Below are 16,849 nucleotides of genomic sequence, written 5' to 3' on the forward strand. Positions count from 1 at the left end.
GATTAGATACAGTTTACAGTGTTTAATGACACTTACAGAAATAAGCATAAAACCACGAAAGAATATTGGCGATTCTACGTTGAAACCGCTCACAGATAGCGCTGGAAGCAAAGTGTTGCAGATTTGATTCTGTTCTGTCATAGTGCATATATTTTTTGTAAACATTGGTAAAAAAATAACTTTTAAGCACCAAATCACCGATCAATTTGTTGATAATTGTTTATGAAAATGATGGAAAACCATCATTTTATAAGATGATGAGTAAACATCTTGCGAAAAGGTTGTAAAACATAGTGGTTTCTAATATTATTCGCAGAGCTATATGTGTGTTGTTCCAAAATGTAATTTGTTGAGCATTGTAGCCACCGCAACATCATTTCCAGATCCTCCTAAGTTAAGCTAAACCTTCATGAGATGGTGTAAATTCATGTAACTCTCCGGATCACGCGAGGAAAGAATATATCTGGTTAATAGGAAAGTGTCAGCTTTGTATCATACACAGCCGATCCTTCTCTCTGATAGTCTTCACTGAATCTCCTACGTAGTCCAAAATATGAAGGAGTTTGACATTGGTACTGATTGGGTCTCGGTTTCAAGTTGGAACTTTATTTATGGAACGATTTTTGATAACCACAATAATACCCCGAATACATTTCGAGGAAATGTATGAGCCAAATAGTTGCAAATGGCTGTAATTTCAGAATAATTGCAAATAAAACTAAATTTCTTACTCGTTTCATTCATATTTTGGCAGTGGTAAGCTTTTTCCGAGAAGAAAATGAAGTTTTTGTTGTAAGCTACGACTCACTTGCGGGTGAAAAAAAGCAAACTGTATCACTTTACCAGTTCATGAGCTGAATCATAGGTGTCGCATGACTAATTTTGGTTTTGCCGCAAATCGCCAATAGAGCTGGCCTCTCAGTTGTGTTTGGTCTACAAGCTAAAAAGTACCGTGTTACCTTTAATTCTCCGAACCCCGAAATTCAGTAAAAGCTCCTTCAACCGGGATTCAGTGGTTAAGTGTTCAAACGTTTTAAGTGGCGACGAGAAAAAGTGGTTTATTTTCGCGAGCAAATCCGGTGCTGGAAGTAAAAAGGCAGTTCAGGACAGCGATCACTAGGACATTTCAACAGCAGTATTGTTTGAGGAGTTGGCGTAGATTTTTTCGACGGCATTTTCCTGAGACGCAGGCAGCTTTTCACACATCAGAAAAAAAAACGGAGGTCGTGAGAGCGCTTATTCAGGACAAATTATCCTGTTTGGTTCAAATCATCTACGGAAACCGTGAGTACAGCACTACACTGGTGTGATACAGAACGAAAAGAAAGCGTTTTGCTCAATAAAATCGAAAACGTATCGGAATTTCCCTTTAAACGCCATTTTGTTTGGTGGCGTCGTTTTTTTAGGGGTATCGCGCTTATTGTGGATCAAGTGTGGATTTTTTTTTCCTTTAAGAGTTTGACCGGTTGTAAATTAGGGTTCTGGTCATATTTTGGTCCATATACAAAAAAAAAGAAAAAGGTTTTTAAAGTGTAATTAACCGTTTTTTTGTGTAATTTATTTAGGCTTGTGAAATTTACCAGCTTACTGGCTGAGGACGCCTCTAAGTGGAGACCGGTTGTGCGAGTCCGGAAGGTTGGCCGTGAAAAATTAATCCGTCGATAGTCGCTAGGTTTGGCGGCAAAGGGTAAATTGGACATCGTCGGTAAGCAAAAATCTTTGTACTTTCAACTGTTTGAATTTTATATATATATATATATATATATATATATATATATATATATATATATATATATATATATATATATATATATATATATATATATATATATATATATATATATATATATATATATATATATATATATATATATATATATATATATATATATATATATATATATATATATATATATATATATATATATATATATATATATATATATATATATATATATATATATATATATATATATATATATATATATATATATATATATATATATATATATATATATATATATATATTACATATAGTTATGGCTCAAATGAATATGGCAGCTATGATAGAGCCGTGCTGTAAAGGTGCATCGTTTTCGGACTGGGTTGAACGTTTGGGGTATTTTTTTACAATGAGTAAGCTATCTGAAGATGCTAAAAATCACATTTCATAACACTTAGTGGTCCGTCCGTGTTTTCGGAACTCAAATTGCTTTTTCCGAATAGTAATTTAGCCGAAAATTCTTACGAAACAATGACTGCAAAGTTAAAGGCACGGTTTGGCAAGGTCGAATCGGATATTATACAGCGTTTCAAATTTAATAACCGAAAGCAACATCCTGACGAGTCAGCTGAAGATTTTGTCCTTGGGATAAAACTTCAAGCAGAATTTTGCAACATTAAAAATTTTAAAGGAAAAGCGGTTATGGAACGCATCGTTGCTGGTTTGAAGGATGAAACCCTCGCTAAATTAATCAAATCTGACCTTGGAATCGGCAGAGAAGATAATTGCAACCTGGGAGATGGTAGGGGCCAATGCTAGATCCTTGGGAATTGGGAATCATGCAAACCAAATTGCTTCTTTGAAAAACGACTTTCGTATACCACGTGCTTCTGTTTTAGAGAAGCTTGCAAAAAAAAATATGCTAATGCTAGGGCAGGTGAGCATGATTCTCGTCCTATAGGCGGTAGAGAATCGGTGAAGAATCGATTGGGTTTTAAACCATACAGCAATGTGGGAGAACGATATGGCCATAACAAAAAAGACCCTCAGGCTTACGCCCGGCGGAATGGAGAAATGAGCTGGACGAACATCGTACCGAGTCTGCGATTTCTGCGGTATTAAGGGACATCTGAAGCGGAAAAAGCTTCGTAAAGATGCGGTCCAGTTTGTCGATTCAGAAGCAGGACCGAGTACCTTGAGCGAGCTTTTCGACCGGTTGAAGACGAACGCCTCGGATGACGACGAAAACAATGATTCACGTGAACTTCAATGTATGCATGTCTCGTCTATTAATCACATTAGCAATCCTTGTTTAGTCGATGTAAATGTAAATGGCAAGCCTCTTAAAATGGAGATCGACTGTGGGTCATCTGTTTCAGTTATGGGGAAAAGACATTATTTTTCGAATTTTATGGTACCAAAAGAACTTGACGCTGAAATGGTAAAAAGTATTAATTTCAGTAGAGAATTACCAATTGACTGCGCTAAAGTGGCCAGGGAAACAAAGAATGACAAATTTCTGCAGGATATTATAGTGTTTATGCTAAACGGTTGGCCAGAAAGAATTGACAAACGCTTTGTCAATGTTCTTTTTCAAATCAACACAAGTTAAGAAATAATAGACGAGTGTTTATTATATCAGGACAGGGTTGTAATACCGCAGATACTGCAAAGCGGGATTCTACACGCCAACCATGTTGCCATAGCAAAAATGAAACAATTGACCAGGCGCTTTGTCTATTGGTTTGGTATTAATACTGACATTGAGAAATTTGTGGCTCAATGTGATGCTTGCAATGGAATGGCAACTGTGCCTAAGCAGAAAATTTCTCTAAATGGATACCGACTACGAGACCATTCAGCAGAATCCGCATTAAGTTTTTTCCATTTTTCCCATCACCTTTTTGTTGATAGTGGATAATTATTCTAAATGGATTGAAGCGGAGTGGATGAAAAGGGGGTTTTAAAGAAACTCGGAGCATTTTTTGCACGGTTTGGGTTACCAGATGTTCTGGTATCCTACGGGGGTCCTCCATTCAATTCCTATTACAGACTTCCTTGAACGACAGGGGATTAAGGTCCTCAAAAGTCCACCATATATTCCGGCTATTAATGGTCAGGCGGAAAGATTGGTAAGAACAGTAAAAGATGTTTTGAAAACGATCTTATTGGAGCGAGAAATGAGGGAACTGGATTTAGAGGATCAGATTAATTGATTTTTAATTAATTATAGAAATTACTGCTCGACATCAGATGGAAATTTTCCATCTGGAAAAATATTCGCCTATGCTCCCAAGACAATCATAGATTTATTAAATCCAAAAAAAGTTATAAAAATTTTCTGTTCAAAAATCCACAAAATCTAAATGATGAGAGAGATAAACCAATTAATGTTGGGAATCTTCCGAGGGAACCACTTGACTGACCCCTTGTACGAATTGATTCAAGGGGATGAATTGTGGTACAAAAACCATAACCCGCATAATCTTGCAAAATGGGTAAAAGCAAATTATATTAAAAGATACTCTCATCATACATTCCAAATACTTGTTGGAAACGTCGTGGTGCTGGCTCATCGCACGCAGCTGCGAGTATCCAAGGGAAACGTTGAGACCACTAGGCCGAATGTGCTTGTTTCCGCATCAGAACGGTTTCCAATGGCTCAGGAAACGGACGATAGTGACACGTAGTTCAGGGGATTCCCTGAGGTCGAAATAAACAGAGGAGTGAAAAGGAAAACCGAAGAGATGAATTTACCACTTCGTCAACATCGACGATCGAAGAGAATTAAAATGAAAAAGATGGACAACGATTTCATCTATTCGTAAATTATGGCTTGAATAAGTAAAATTTTAAGTATAAAACCTAATTTTAAGCCTTAAAATTAGTTAAGCATATTTTGAATTAATATTTGTTAATTCTATCGATTTTCTTTAAATGAATTCAAACCTCCCTTAGGGGGAAGAGCTGCTGTATCAGCATCCGAAGAGATATTTGTTTCAGTGTAACTGTTATACTGGAATCCAAAAACCATGTATTCGATTAGATACAGTTTACAGTGTTTAATGACACTTACAGAAATAAGCATAAAACCGCGAATGAATATAGAGCTGGCCTCTCAGTTGTGTTTAGTCTACAAGCTAAAAAGTACCGTGTTACCTTTAATTCTCCGAACCCGAAATTCAGTAAAAGCTCCTTCAACTGGGCAGAGGTTAAGTGTTCAAACCTAAGACAAGACGTGACAATCGGCTTCTTATTTTTCCTTCGACGTTCTTCTTTTCGCACATTTTCACCCTGCCGAAATCTTCCGAACAGTGTTGCTATTTTTATTAATAAAAATGGAGTCTAGTTAATTTATTTTATGCCGGCAATATTTTGTATCTTTATTCTACTATATTGATGAAGGGCACAGTTTTTCCATGTCATGGGTGTTTAGTATGGTTTGATGAAACAATTTTCTGAAAATTTGTAGATTATTATGTGGTTTCTGTCTTATTTTTGCTAAAGTTAATCAACCATATATACGGTAAATGCATGATAAATACTTGTTTTACTTTGCCACACAATTTCTGATCAATTTAATCATTTTTTTCTTTTTTAGCGATTATAATTTTATTTGTCAAAAGCAATGGCAATCTTTTCCTATAAATATAGCAACACTGCCAACCATCATTTCACTATCCCTGCAGTAACATTGCGTACGGTGCAAAAAGTCAGAAATAACCAATCAGGAGCTGGAACATTCTGACGTAAAATTGGAACAAAAACGGCCCTCCCTATTGTCACGTCTTGTCTTAGGTTCAAACGTTTTACAAAGTAAGCAAACATACTTATTTAGCTATGCCCTCATGCGTGCTCGCAAGGGGAGTATTGTTATTGCCAGGAAAAATATTACAATAATAGGAGTGAAAAACTATTTGTTTATATATTTACCTTTTCTCATTTCTTATATTGCTTACAAAAATCAGCAAGTTAACAAGAACGTGATGAATGCATATTTTAATTGATTCACCGAATCTCTACAGTGCCATTGAACGACTATCAGGCTTATTTTCCCTTTTTTGTATAGTTGATAAATTCGCAAACGGAACGTTACAAAACGCTCTATTATCTAATTGCGAATATTACGACATTCTTGTTCAAAGACATTTATGGAAAGCGATTTCATGAGTGTTGCCAGGTTTGATGAAACGTTTTCATTACAAGGGACGAGACTCGTGACGTCTCGAAATATTCTCTCCAGCGCGATAAAAAACAAACTTCTGTTACATACAATAGTGCTTCTCCACTAAAATCTTTAAGTGTAGTATACTTTGTAAATTGTTTTAAAATGAGATCGTACTAATGCATGGTGCCAAGCATGCCTCACAAACAGTAGTTTTTCGGAACATTCTTAAGGAGCCCATATTATTGGGCTGGATGTTGTTGGCTCGAATCAAAACTTGTCGAAAGTAAACAAAGTTCATTTCATATCGTCAACCTGGCGCCCAGGTGGTTTAATCAACGGAGTGCTGGAGCGTTGCCAAAAAAATTTTATTTCCAGATTAAATTTTACTAAACTTCCCAGTTTAACTCAGCCGGAATGCTGGCTGGTTCTAATTCGTATTCCGGCCCCTGTGACACAACCGATTTAAGTTAGAATGTTCAAGGGGTACCATTTCGATGCGGCCTAGCCGCATAATCGAGGCCTAGGAACCGAAGCGGCGCAAAGCCGCTGAGGATCCGCCGGGCGAGGTGGCCACCGACCCGCCGTCGGAAGCAAGCGAACCTGTGACCCACTCGTTTGCCCGGCTTACTCAAACATAGGGGCTATCCCTAGTTTAAGTCCGACTGAGCGGTAGCGAAGTCGGACAGCACGCGCAAAAGCGATGTGGCGTAGCCACATTGGGTGGTGGACACAAAATAAAATTGGCAACGCTAGTAAAATGTAAACACAAATGAACACTCCGGATGAACCTATCGTCAATTGACATTTCGACGAGTTTTGATTCGAGCCAATAATATGGGCCCATATTATTGGCTCGAATCAAAACTCGTCGAAATGTCAATTGACGATAGGTTCATCCGGAGTGTTCATTTGTGTTTACATTTTGCTAGCGTTGCCAATTTTATTTTGTTTCCACCACCCAATGTCACATCACTTTTGCGCGTGCTGTCCGACTTAAAACAGGGATTGCCCCTATGCTTGAGTAAGCCGGGCAAACGAGTGGATCACTGGTTCGCTTGCTTCCGATAGCGGATCGATGACCACCTCGCCCGGCGGCTCCTCAGTGGCTTTGCGCCGCTTCGGTTCCTAGGCCCCGGTTATGCTTCTAAGCCGCATCGAAATGGTACCCCATAAATAGAGATTCCTGAAGGGTATCGGATGGGGACCGGAACCCAGCAAAAGTTCAACCGTAAAGGAGCCGGAATTCTAGCTGGTTCTAATTCGTTTTCTGGCGCCAGTAACACAACCGATTCTAACTATAGTCGCTCCAGCACCCCGTTGAATTCTAACGATTTCACCACCTGGGCGCCAGTTTGACTATATGAAATGAACTTTGTTTACTTTCGACAAGTTTTGATTCGAGCCAACAACATCCAGCCCTCTTAAGAATGTATCCTGCAATATGGTACACTAGATTATGTTCTGAGTTATCGAACACGCTATCGTCAAAGATCTTCAGAATACTCCAACTTCACAAGATCCACCTGAAAAAAGGAAGACATTTTAGACCAAGACTAGATTTGGTACCACCTGGTTTACTTTTTCTTCCATCTGTTCATTATACTCTTTTTGATCTGATCTGATTTGATTTGTTTGATTTACGGTTGCCTTCGGTTAAGTTAACCATTTTATATCGTCCAACTTATAAGATGATGAACGAATTTCAGATATGAACCATGATAAAGAAAGCAACTTCAAGTTTTCTTTACATTGAAGAGCAGTTGGACGTTATTCAAGCAGTGTTTTTGCAATATATTTACACTAAAATTTCAAGTAACAATTAATTTTATTTTGCAACAAACAATGATTCAGTAAATTAGCATTAAATGTTAAATGCGTGGAACAAAATGTTTTGCTAAATAACATTAAAAAAATAAAAATCAACACATAGCCAACCCTAGTTACTGTAAAAGTCTTGTTTTGGTATTATAGTATAACACTGGACTTCACTGCAAATGATTATTGTTCTGTCACAGTGACATGGTTTTGTTACTGTTCTATTCGATTATCCAGTTCATCCGAGAAAAATCTGCTTAAAATAACCTGAGTCCTGGGTTGACTCAAATTCCACAGAGAACAGACATCCATGATCGAACAAAAATATTTAAAAAACGTATGTAAACATTTGAATTAATATACAATAAACACTAGCGCCGCCACACCAACCTATCCTAACTATCCGTCAAATCCATTCCGGAACCGGTTCGAAATCCTGAATGGATTCAGTATGGAATCTTGCTCAAAGAAAACAACCGATTCCGTCTCTATCGGTTGATGCATTTGAGCTGGAATTCATACTGGAAGTCCGAACCGGTTCCGGACTAGTTTGACAGGGTAGATTAATATCCGAAATGGTTTTCGCTGAAATGGTTTTCGCGTTCCGTTTGCCACGATAAAGTTGCTTAATTTTTCATTCAGTATGAGTTTATTTTGTGATTTGATCATAGTCACTCAAAAAGTTACAGCAAATATTCCGGTTGCCAGAAAAAAATAAATAGTCTGTATTCTACGCAGTGTTGCGCATTCCTCTGTACGGTATACAGACTCTAGTTCCCTCCTATAGAGTACTTGACAATCAGTAACTGTATTAGCGTGTTCGCGATTTGTTTTCCTCCACCTGTCTAGGGATGTCCGATTAGTTCTCGATTAATCGAACTAATCGATTATTATGGAAACTAATCGATTAATTTTTAATCGATTAACGAATTTAACGATTATCGGATAATCGATTAGATAGCGTCGATTATTGGTCGATTAATTTTTTTAATGCGCGTAAAATTTTAATTTTAGTTTATTTATTCCATTTTGGCGACAAGCGGCTTCAAACTACAACTTAACCAAAAATACTAATTAGCATTGAAATTCATAGGTCAAAGAGCAACAATATATTGTGCTGCCAATTGTAACTTTGAAATTCACTTCTAGGGGGTGTTGAAACACCATTAACTTACGTTTTTGGAAGTCTTACATTCACGATCATATCTTTGAATAATTTGAACAGATCAGTTGGAAAGATTAGATCAACCGCGGGATTACGAATTGAACGTTGTCATTCGTGCCGGATTCGCTCTATAAATACTTTTAGATTGTCTTGAGTTCAAGCAAGAAAAGGCTTAAAACAGTACCGGCCACAAACTGTCTGAAGAGAAGGAGAGGTTTAGGTACACTATATGCGTCTCTCCAACAGATACTAGATCCATGAGAAGTTCTATGAATTCTGATAAAGGATCCTTTAAATTAAACTTGGTAGAAGCAATTCCGTCTTTATGCATGGGAAGACTGGGCCAAGGCCAGGGGCCCCGAGATTTTGGGGGCCCACATTTAGCATGAATATAAAATAATTCTAAAGACTATATTTTAAAAAATTGCTTCACTCAGATCAGTAGCAGCTCGAAATCACGCATTGCACCGTATCCCGTGTGATCAAAATTTTTAAAAAGCATCAGAGCGGCAGGAAACGAAGCATTTCATCACTATTGAACCAATTCAAACGTCAATCCAACATTTCCATTCAAGTTTTAATTTATTTTTAATAACAGTGCAACGTTTGGTACACCACGTATATAAAGATCGTGTTATGGCTGTCTTCGACACAACAGTTTGTTCAATAGGGATTCTGTTATTATTATATTAAATTCGGCCATCTATAAGCAAAGTGGAATACTGGTTGGGTGGTCAGATTACACCATCTGGGAAGACTATAGCGTAGTTGGTAGGTCAGCTACACTGTACGCAGCTCACCTGAGTTCGAACTCCCACCGCCGCAAATAGTGTGTTAGGCCGTTTGCTACTACAGGTCAGATCGGTCAGGAAAACAAATAACTTTTTAAGATGCACTCAGATTATCTTTCTTTTTCGACAATATTTGGACATCAGGTTGTGAAAATCTGGAATAGTCTTTGTTCTCCATAAACTTTGAATCCCACTTTATATTTTATTGAATATGTTCGACACGGTTGACTGATTTGGCTCAAATATGAAAGAGTGTCTCAGCATGGCATGAGGTAGAAGTGATTCTTTGATGCTGGGAATCAGTTTTGGATCATGCTCATTCTCGACAGCTGTTTATACCAATTCAATTAAAGGGGCCCTTAGCTCAATAGTGCCAAGGTGCCCCGAGTAGTCTAAAGACGGCCCTGTGTAGAAGATTGTGAAGCCAGTATTAGCCATTCGCCGAAATTCTACTGTATACCGAAGTGAACGATCATCATAATCAGATTGAGATGGACGTTTTGTATTTTCTGTTACTGCTCTCAGAAAAACTTTTAAACTAATCGATTACTTCGATTAATCGATTATTTCTTGGTTTTAATCGATTACGATTAATAGAAATGTAAAAAATAATCGATTAGCTACTAATCGATTAATTGGAAAAATCGGACATCCCTACACCTGTCACAGTGTACTGATAGGTGCAGGAAAACAAATCGAAAAGAGGTTTTCGGTCGGATTGTTTTCATGGTGTATCCCGACAGTAGATAGAGAACACTAGATTAGGATTGTCGCTGGTGTTCCCATTGTTTCCGCCTCGGAACATGTTTGTTTTGCTTCTGGTATATATCTGTCAAAGTATCGAAAGTCTCTCTAGTATAAGTCTTTGGTCCATACTTTTGGTACACGCTGAAAAATATGGCCTGCTTGTAATCACAAACAGTTTAGTTGAACTTCAAATTAGTAATTTCAGTCTCGTTTATTCTGCTGTGATTTTTATGCATTCAAGACCGAAAACGTCCAATGCATACAATTTGCAGCAGAATAAACGAGAGGCAAACAGAAAAATGATGCGATATCTGCTATGAAATAAATGTCTATGTGGCATACTATTATAATTTTATTAATTTTCACATGATATCTAAGCGTGACAGATAATTTTTATGTGCTACTACAAATTACAAAAAAATTATGTGTGAAATCAATATATTCAATATAACGAATTTTCTCGGTGTAAATTTTCGACTGTTATTGTTATGAAATGACAGAGTTTGTATATACCGCACAAGGAAATCAAAATTTATCAAAATTCAGTACAAGTTTAGACAATTTGTACATTCTAATTGGTGAAAACACATTAGCCAAGAATGGCCATTGTTTTGCTGGCTAAAAGAAACAAAAATGATTAGTCGCTATGAAACGACGATAGAGGATTATTTTTTTGCTTTTTTTATTTGGCCCATTTGACAGGTATATCCCGGAATCAAAGCATTGATGTTCCTACCACTGATGACAGCGACAATCCTAATCTAGTGTTCTGTATCTACTATCCCGACCAACTGGTATTGTACGTCTGCGGAATAAGTTTCACAGTGACACAGAGCATTTAAACACCATCATAAATACTTTAGGCAAGCTATTTCAAACGTTTGAATTAACTGACAGTTTTACATATGACAGCTGGAGGAAAACAAACCCCCAAGAGACTTTTCTACGGCTCATGTACGTACACGTCACATGACACAAACACTACATCACTGGCTGGTGGAAAATAATAAACAAAGACGGCAAAATCAAATGGGATTGTTTTCAACCAGGAAGCTGCAGAAGTGTTCGTGAGACCGAGCGACAAGAATTCAAGTAGTGTGAGTGAAATGATTTGCGTAGAACTCTATAGAGTACTTGATAATCTGTTACTGTATTAGTCTATAGGGTTACCAAATGGACTGTGAGCAAATTAAGGACATTCTTACCAAATGTTATGGCAGTTATGTCACTTGAGCGAGAATCCTGAAAAAACAGTCGGAATTCTGGCTAATTTTCCAGCGGTTGAACTGGGACGTTGTATCTCGATCGAGACAAATTAGAATGGTGTAGTGCCAATACTGAACGGAGATAACCACTTTGGCCAAACCTCCTATTGAGCTATCCAACAAATTTTGATTACTTCTGAGTAAAACAACTTTTGGTTGTAATGAGTCGCGGAGAGTATACAGAATGGATAGTAGGCTTGGTGAAAACTAGACACGTTTTCACGACCTGTCACATTTTTTTCATCTACGAAATTCAGTCCTTGTTAATAAAGATATTTTGAACTAATTAGTTAATTCGCCGAGGAATATGAAGTCATTGCATCGAGATAGCGAAGATGGCCAGCGGATAGATAACAATGACGGAGACCACTTTAAACAGCAACAATTAATATCCCGGAATAGCGAAGATGGAAGCTTCCGTGATCAGTTCGACCAGGAACGCGAAGTTGTTGGTGACGGACGCAGACTTCCTCAAGTTATCACAGCAAATTGTTGGAAAAATGCCTTCGAAGGACGAATTAAAGGTATTGTTTCAGGATAATTGCCTGACCTCTCCAACAATCAAGCAATAAGGTAAATCCCTGAATAACGTCTCCGGTAGCGGGAATGGTCAGAGTGATGGCGTTCAATATTGGATGAAGAATGGTACGACAAGTGTTGCGGACAATCTAGTGAGATTCTTCTTTTTGTATTTATAATTTGCACTTACGTGGATGTGTTTAATGGAATGGTTTCACTCAAATACGAAAGATTAACTGTGCCTATAGCACGTGTGCGGCTCATGCATGTTTGTGTTCGTCATAAGTGTCGTTTCCAGACAAAACGCAGTTTTGATAATGAACACAGAAAGTAATTGAGGTACGCCTATTTGTTGTAGATACAGGTCGAGTAGTGAAATTTAAAGAAGATCTAAACATCATTTTTAGAGCGAGTAAAGGCGCTTTATTCTAGGCTTAACAGCCAGGGCAAGGTGTAAATACCTCTGTCCCATCCCAAAGGACCAAAGGAGTGGCATTAACCTTCTTAGCAAAGTCACTCTTAACGATTTATCATATCCCTTTTAAACGGAAACGGTTGGTACGGTTGTCCTCGTTTCTTCCTCGTTTAAGTTTCAAAACGATTTGTCATTCAAATTATTCATTAATTGAATAATTTGATTGCCGTTGAATTTTGAAACATCTTTAAACCAAACTCTGCACAGTAGGCCTGGCCGGTTTAATATTTGCGACATATGAAAATATGCTTCAAATATTAATATTGACAAGAAAAACACTATAGAATAACTGTAGTGTTTTCCAGGATGCTTTCCAATACTGGCTGTGCAAGGGTTAGAATAGAATAGAATAATGAGTCGCGGAGAGTATACATTAACAAAAAAATCACTGGAAGGAATTGACAATTGAAATTGATTCTCTTGGAATAAAGTTGATCTGAATAATTTAATACAGGGTGATTCGTCATGACGTTTTTTTCAATCTAGCAAAAAAAATTGAAAAATGGAATAAATCGCAAAATGTTTGTCAATCGAAAGAACATTTTTTGCCATTTATTGTTTGAAAACAATTTCTTTTAAATAATGACCACGTTGGCGCTCGTGGTAGTCCATTCGACTTGTCCAAATTTGGATTACAGATTCGAGTATTTCAAGTGGTATCTGGCTAATTACTCGAGTAGTGTTGGTTTCCAATGCTTGGGGATGTCACCGCCGATATGTTTTCTTCGCCGCGTTCTGGATGTGGTCGATTTGTTCGCTAATCATCCAATAACGAGAGCTGAAACTCTTACTTTTTGATTGGCCATGGCGAATAGTGGAGTCAGTTGGCCGATTATGTCGACCATATTATGGTCGAAGTGCACTAAATACATCTCTCACAGATCGCTGATTTTCGAAATGTAGTTGAATAATTTGTAAATGGAAAGCCATTATGAAATAGCAAACAATACTAAACTACAAATAGCATGACAGTTTGCATTTAGTAACCGTTAACTACTAGAAAATGCCCTGTTGAAAACCTCATGTTGAACCACCCTGTATATGCAATGGTTTGAGACTAAAATTAAGGACATTTGAAGTAAAATAAGGACGCTTTCCAAAAACTTGGAAAATAAGGACATGTCCTTTAAAATAAGGACAGTTGGTAACCCTATATTAGTTTGTTCAATGATTTGTTTTCCTCCACCTGTCATAATTTCTGATAGCTGGAGGAATCGAAAAAAACTTTCCGGTCGGATTATTTGCCTGGTGGATCGAACCCAACCGGTATTGTAGTCTCCGGAATAAGTTTCACAGTGACAGAGTATTTAAACACCATTATAAATACTTTAGGCAAGCGATTTCAAACATTTAAATTAACTGACAGCTGGAGGAAAACAAACCCCCAAGTAGTGTGAGTGAAATCATTTGCATAGAACTCTGTACTTCCCCTCACAAAACGCCATTTTTGATACTTCGCTAGTCTGTGTATCAAGTGTCCGTAGGCCGAATGTCACCAACGGCACTATTTATTTTTTTTCGCCTTGAAAAAAATGTAGATGAAGGCGAAAATATCAGCTTTTGGAATGCTAAAACTATTTCCTTCTGTGTTATTTCATTGGGCCACCAAAATCTTGTCGGTCATTTAAATGGGAACCTTCCCTTAATCATGAACTGTGTTTTTAAATTTTATAAATTGCTATAACAAAACGCATTTTAATACGAAAGTAGGGCGAACTTTTTTCGAACTCAATCTCAAATAACAAACACTTATTTACGAACTATTTCAATTTACGGTTTGGCTAGTGAGCAGTATATCGCCTCAATTGGAAACTAATCGGATATCAGAACTGCGGTGAATATCGCCAATAAAACTGAGAATTAGAATCGTTCGTATATTTCCCATTCTCGTCAACCACGAACATTGTTATTAAGTTCATTACACTATTTACAAGATATTGTATATCATACAATTCCATCTGTCAACAACTTACCTAGCAGTAACGTACACCTCGCGCCAGTTCTGGGCTACGCGCCGTGTTTTGATTCTACGTTGACATATAATCGCCATCCACACCGATCCGCTTACGATGCACAAAATGACGACGGCATACAGGATGTACTATCAGAGTAAAAGGGATAAAAAGCCCATTAGAGTAGGTAAGTAACGGTACGCTACAGCATCACAATATCAAATAATATATATCGGCCCTTTCAGACAAGTGCCTTTGGGAAAGTTTGCATAGTTCGTGAGCTAACAGTTAGGGTGGTTCTAATTTCTCTAACATCAATAAATCAACTTTTTAATCATTCTAGATAGAATCATACTACCTTCAGTGTTTTTTTTTATTCATTTCGTTTATTTGATAGGCACAAATGCGTTAGCTTGGCGGTGCCAAATTCTTTTGTTTTTACATTTTGGATATTTTAAAACTAGGAGGTTACAATGGTGAAATATATTTTTTTTTTAAAGAAAATTTTTACAGCTATCTTAAGACTAGAAATAAGATTCTATATACACGAGAGGGAGCAAAAGATTTTTTTTTTATGAAAAATTTTAAAACAAGGAATTCAATAGTAATAGTTTTTTAGGAAATATTTACAGTTATCTTAAAACTAACAATATAGTTTGGTACACAAAAGGGGGAACAAATATTTATGAAAAATTTCACAGATGTTTTAAAACTAGGGATACAATTCTATTTACAAGATGGGGGACAATAGTTTTAACAAAGAGGTAAAATTACAACTATCTTAAAACTAGGAATACAGAATACAAATTTGAACTTTTTTAGCGGAGACTTATGCTTGGTCAAGATATTCAGAGGGGGCTGTAGAAGCAGTTGTATCAAGGACAGGGGAGAGAAAGCGTAGATGGTGACCGGGAGAGAAGAGCAAAACTTGCAACTTTCGGGCAAACGGGAGATCAGCGAGACAAATTAGCGCCTCAGTCTAGTAGGTCGGATTGGCGGATGGTATTCTTCGGACCCGCGGGGAATCCTTCAAAAGTCATCGGACCTCGAGTCGCTCTCGCTTCAGTTTCCGTAGTGGTAAGTGCGACGGCGGTTACATAGTTGCAGTCTGGAGCTGATCGGTCCCAAAAGGCAGGAGAAAACTTCTAAAACGAGAAATAAAAAGAAAGGGGCTAAATTGGGATATTTATCGTTTTTATGAAAGTATAAATAAGGGACATATAGGGGAAATCACGATTTGCCAGCATATCTCGGACTGGGACATTGGGTGGTCTACCTCGGGCCCGAAGGGCATCCTTTAACTGAGACCTGGCGTCCAAATACCCGGCGCATACCCAGACAACGTGCTCGATGTCGTGATAGCCCTCGTCACAAGCGCACAGACTACTCTCCGCAAGCCCAATACGCCGCAAATGCGCATCCAAGGTGTAGTGGTTGGACATAAGTCGGGACATTACACGAATAAAATCCCGACCCACATCCATCCCCCTGAACCAAGGCTTCGTTGATACCTTTGGGATAATGGAATGTAGCCATCGTCCAAGTTCACCATTGCTCCACGAGGTTTGCCAACTGCTGAGTGTCCTCTGACGACAAATACTAAAAAATTCGTTGAAGCAGATTGGTCTTTCGTATATGTCACCATTTAATGCGCCCGCCTTTGCTAATGAGTCGGCCTTTTCATTGCCCGGAATAGAGCAATGAGAGGGGACCCAAACAAAGGTAATTTGATAAGATTTTTCAGATAACGTACACAAGGACTCCCGTATCATCCCCAGGAAATATGGGAATTGCTTTTTGGGCTTCATCGCACGAAGAGCCTCGATGGAGCTGAGGCTGTCCGAAATGATGAAGTAGTGATCTGTGGGCAGAGTGTCGATGATCCCAAGGGTGTACTGAATTGCAGCTAACTCTGCGACGTAAACTGAAGCGGGATCATTGAGCTTGAATGAAGCGGTGATAGTATTGTTGAAGATACCGAAGCCAGTGGACCCATCGAGATTTGATCCGTCAGTGTAGAACATTTTGTCACAGTCGACTTCTCGGAATTTATTATAAAATATATTGGGGATCACTTGCGGGCGTATATGGTCCGGGATTCCACGAATCTCTTCCTTGATGGATGTGTCGAAGAACACAGTAGAATCAGAAGTATCTAGGAAACGAACACGGTTGGGAGTATATGAAGAAGGGTTAATGCTCTGTGCCATGTAGTCGAAGTACAAGGCC

General features: G+C 38.0%; 1 protein-coding gene across 3 annotated transcripts in view; it reads right to left on the reverse strand.

Moving 5' to 3' along the window:
- LOC131679013 (tyrosine-protein kinase Mer) overlaps window positions 1–16,849 on the reverse strand; it is a 424,032-nt gene that overhangs the window by 43,551 nt on the left and 363,632 nt on the right. For all 3 annotated transcript variants that reach the window (XM_058959521.1, XM_058959522.1, XM_058959523.1), the window contains one exon: window positions 14,642–14,769. In XM_058959521.1, the coding sequence (XP_058815504.1) occupies window positions 14,642–14,769 (128 nt within the window). The remainder of the gene's footprint in view (window positions 1–14,641; window positions 14,770–16,849) is intronic.

This window comes from Topomyia yanbarensis, chromosome 2 (assembly GCF_030247195.1).
Source record: "Topomyia yanbarensis strain Yona2022 chromosome 2, ASM3024719v1, whole genome shotgun sequence".
Taxonomy (NCBI): Eukaryota; Metazoa; Arthropoda; class Insecta; order Diptera; family Culicidae; genus Topomyia; species Topomyia yanbarensis.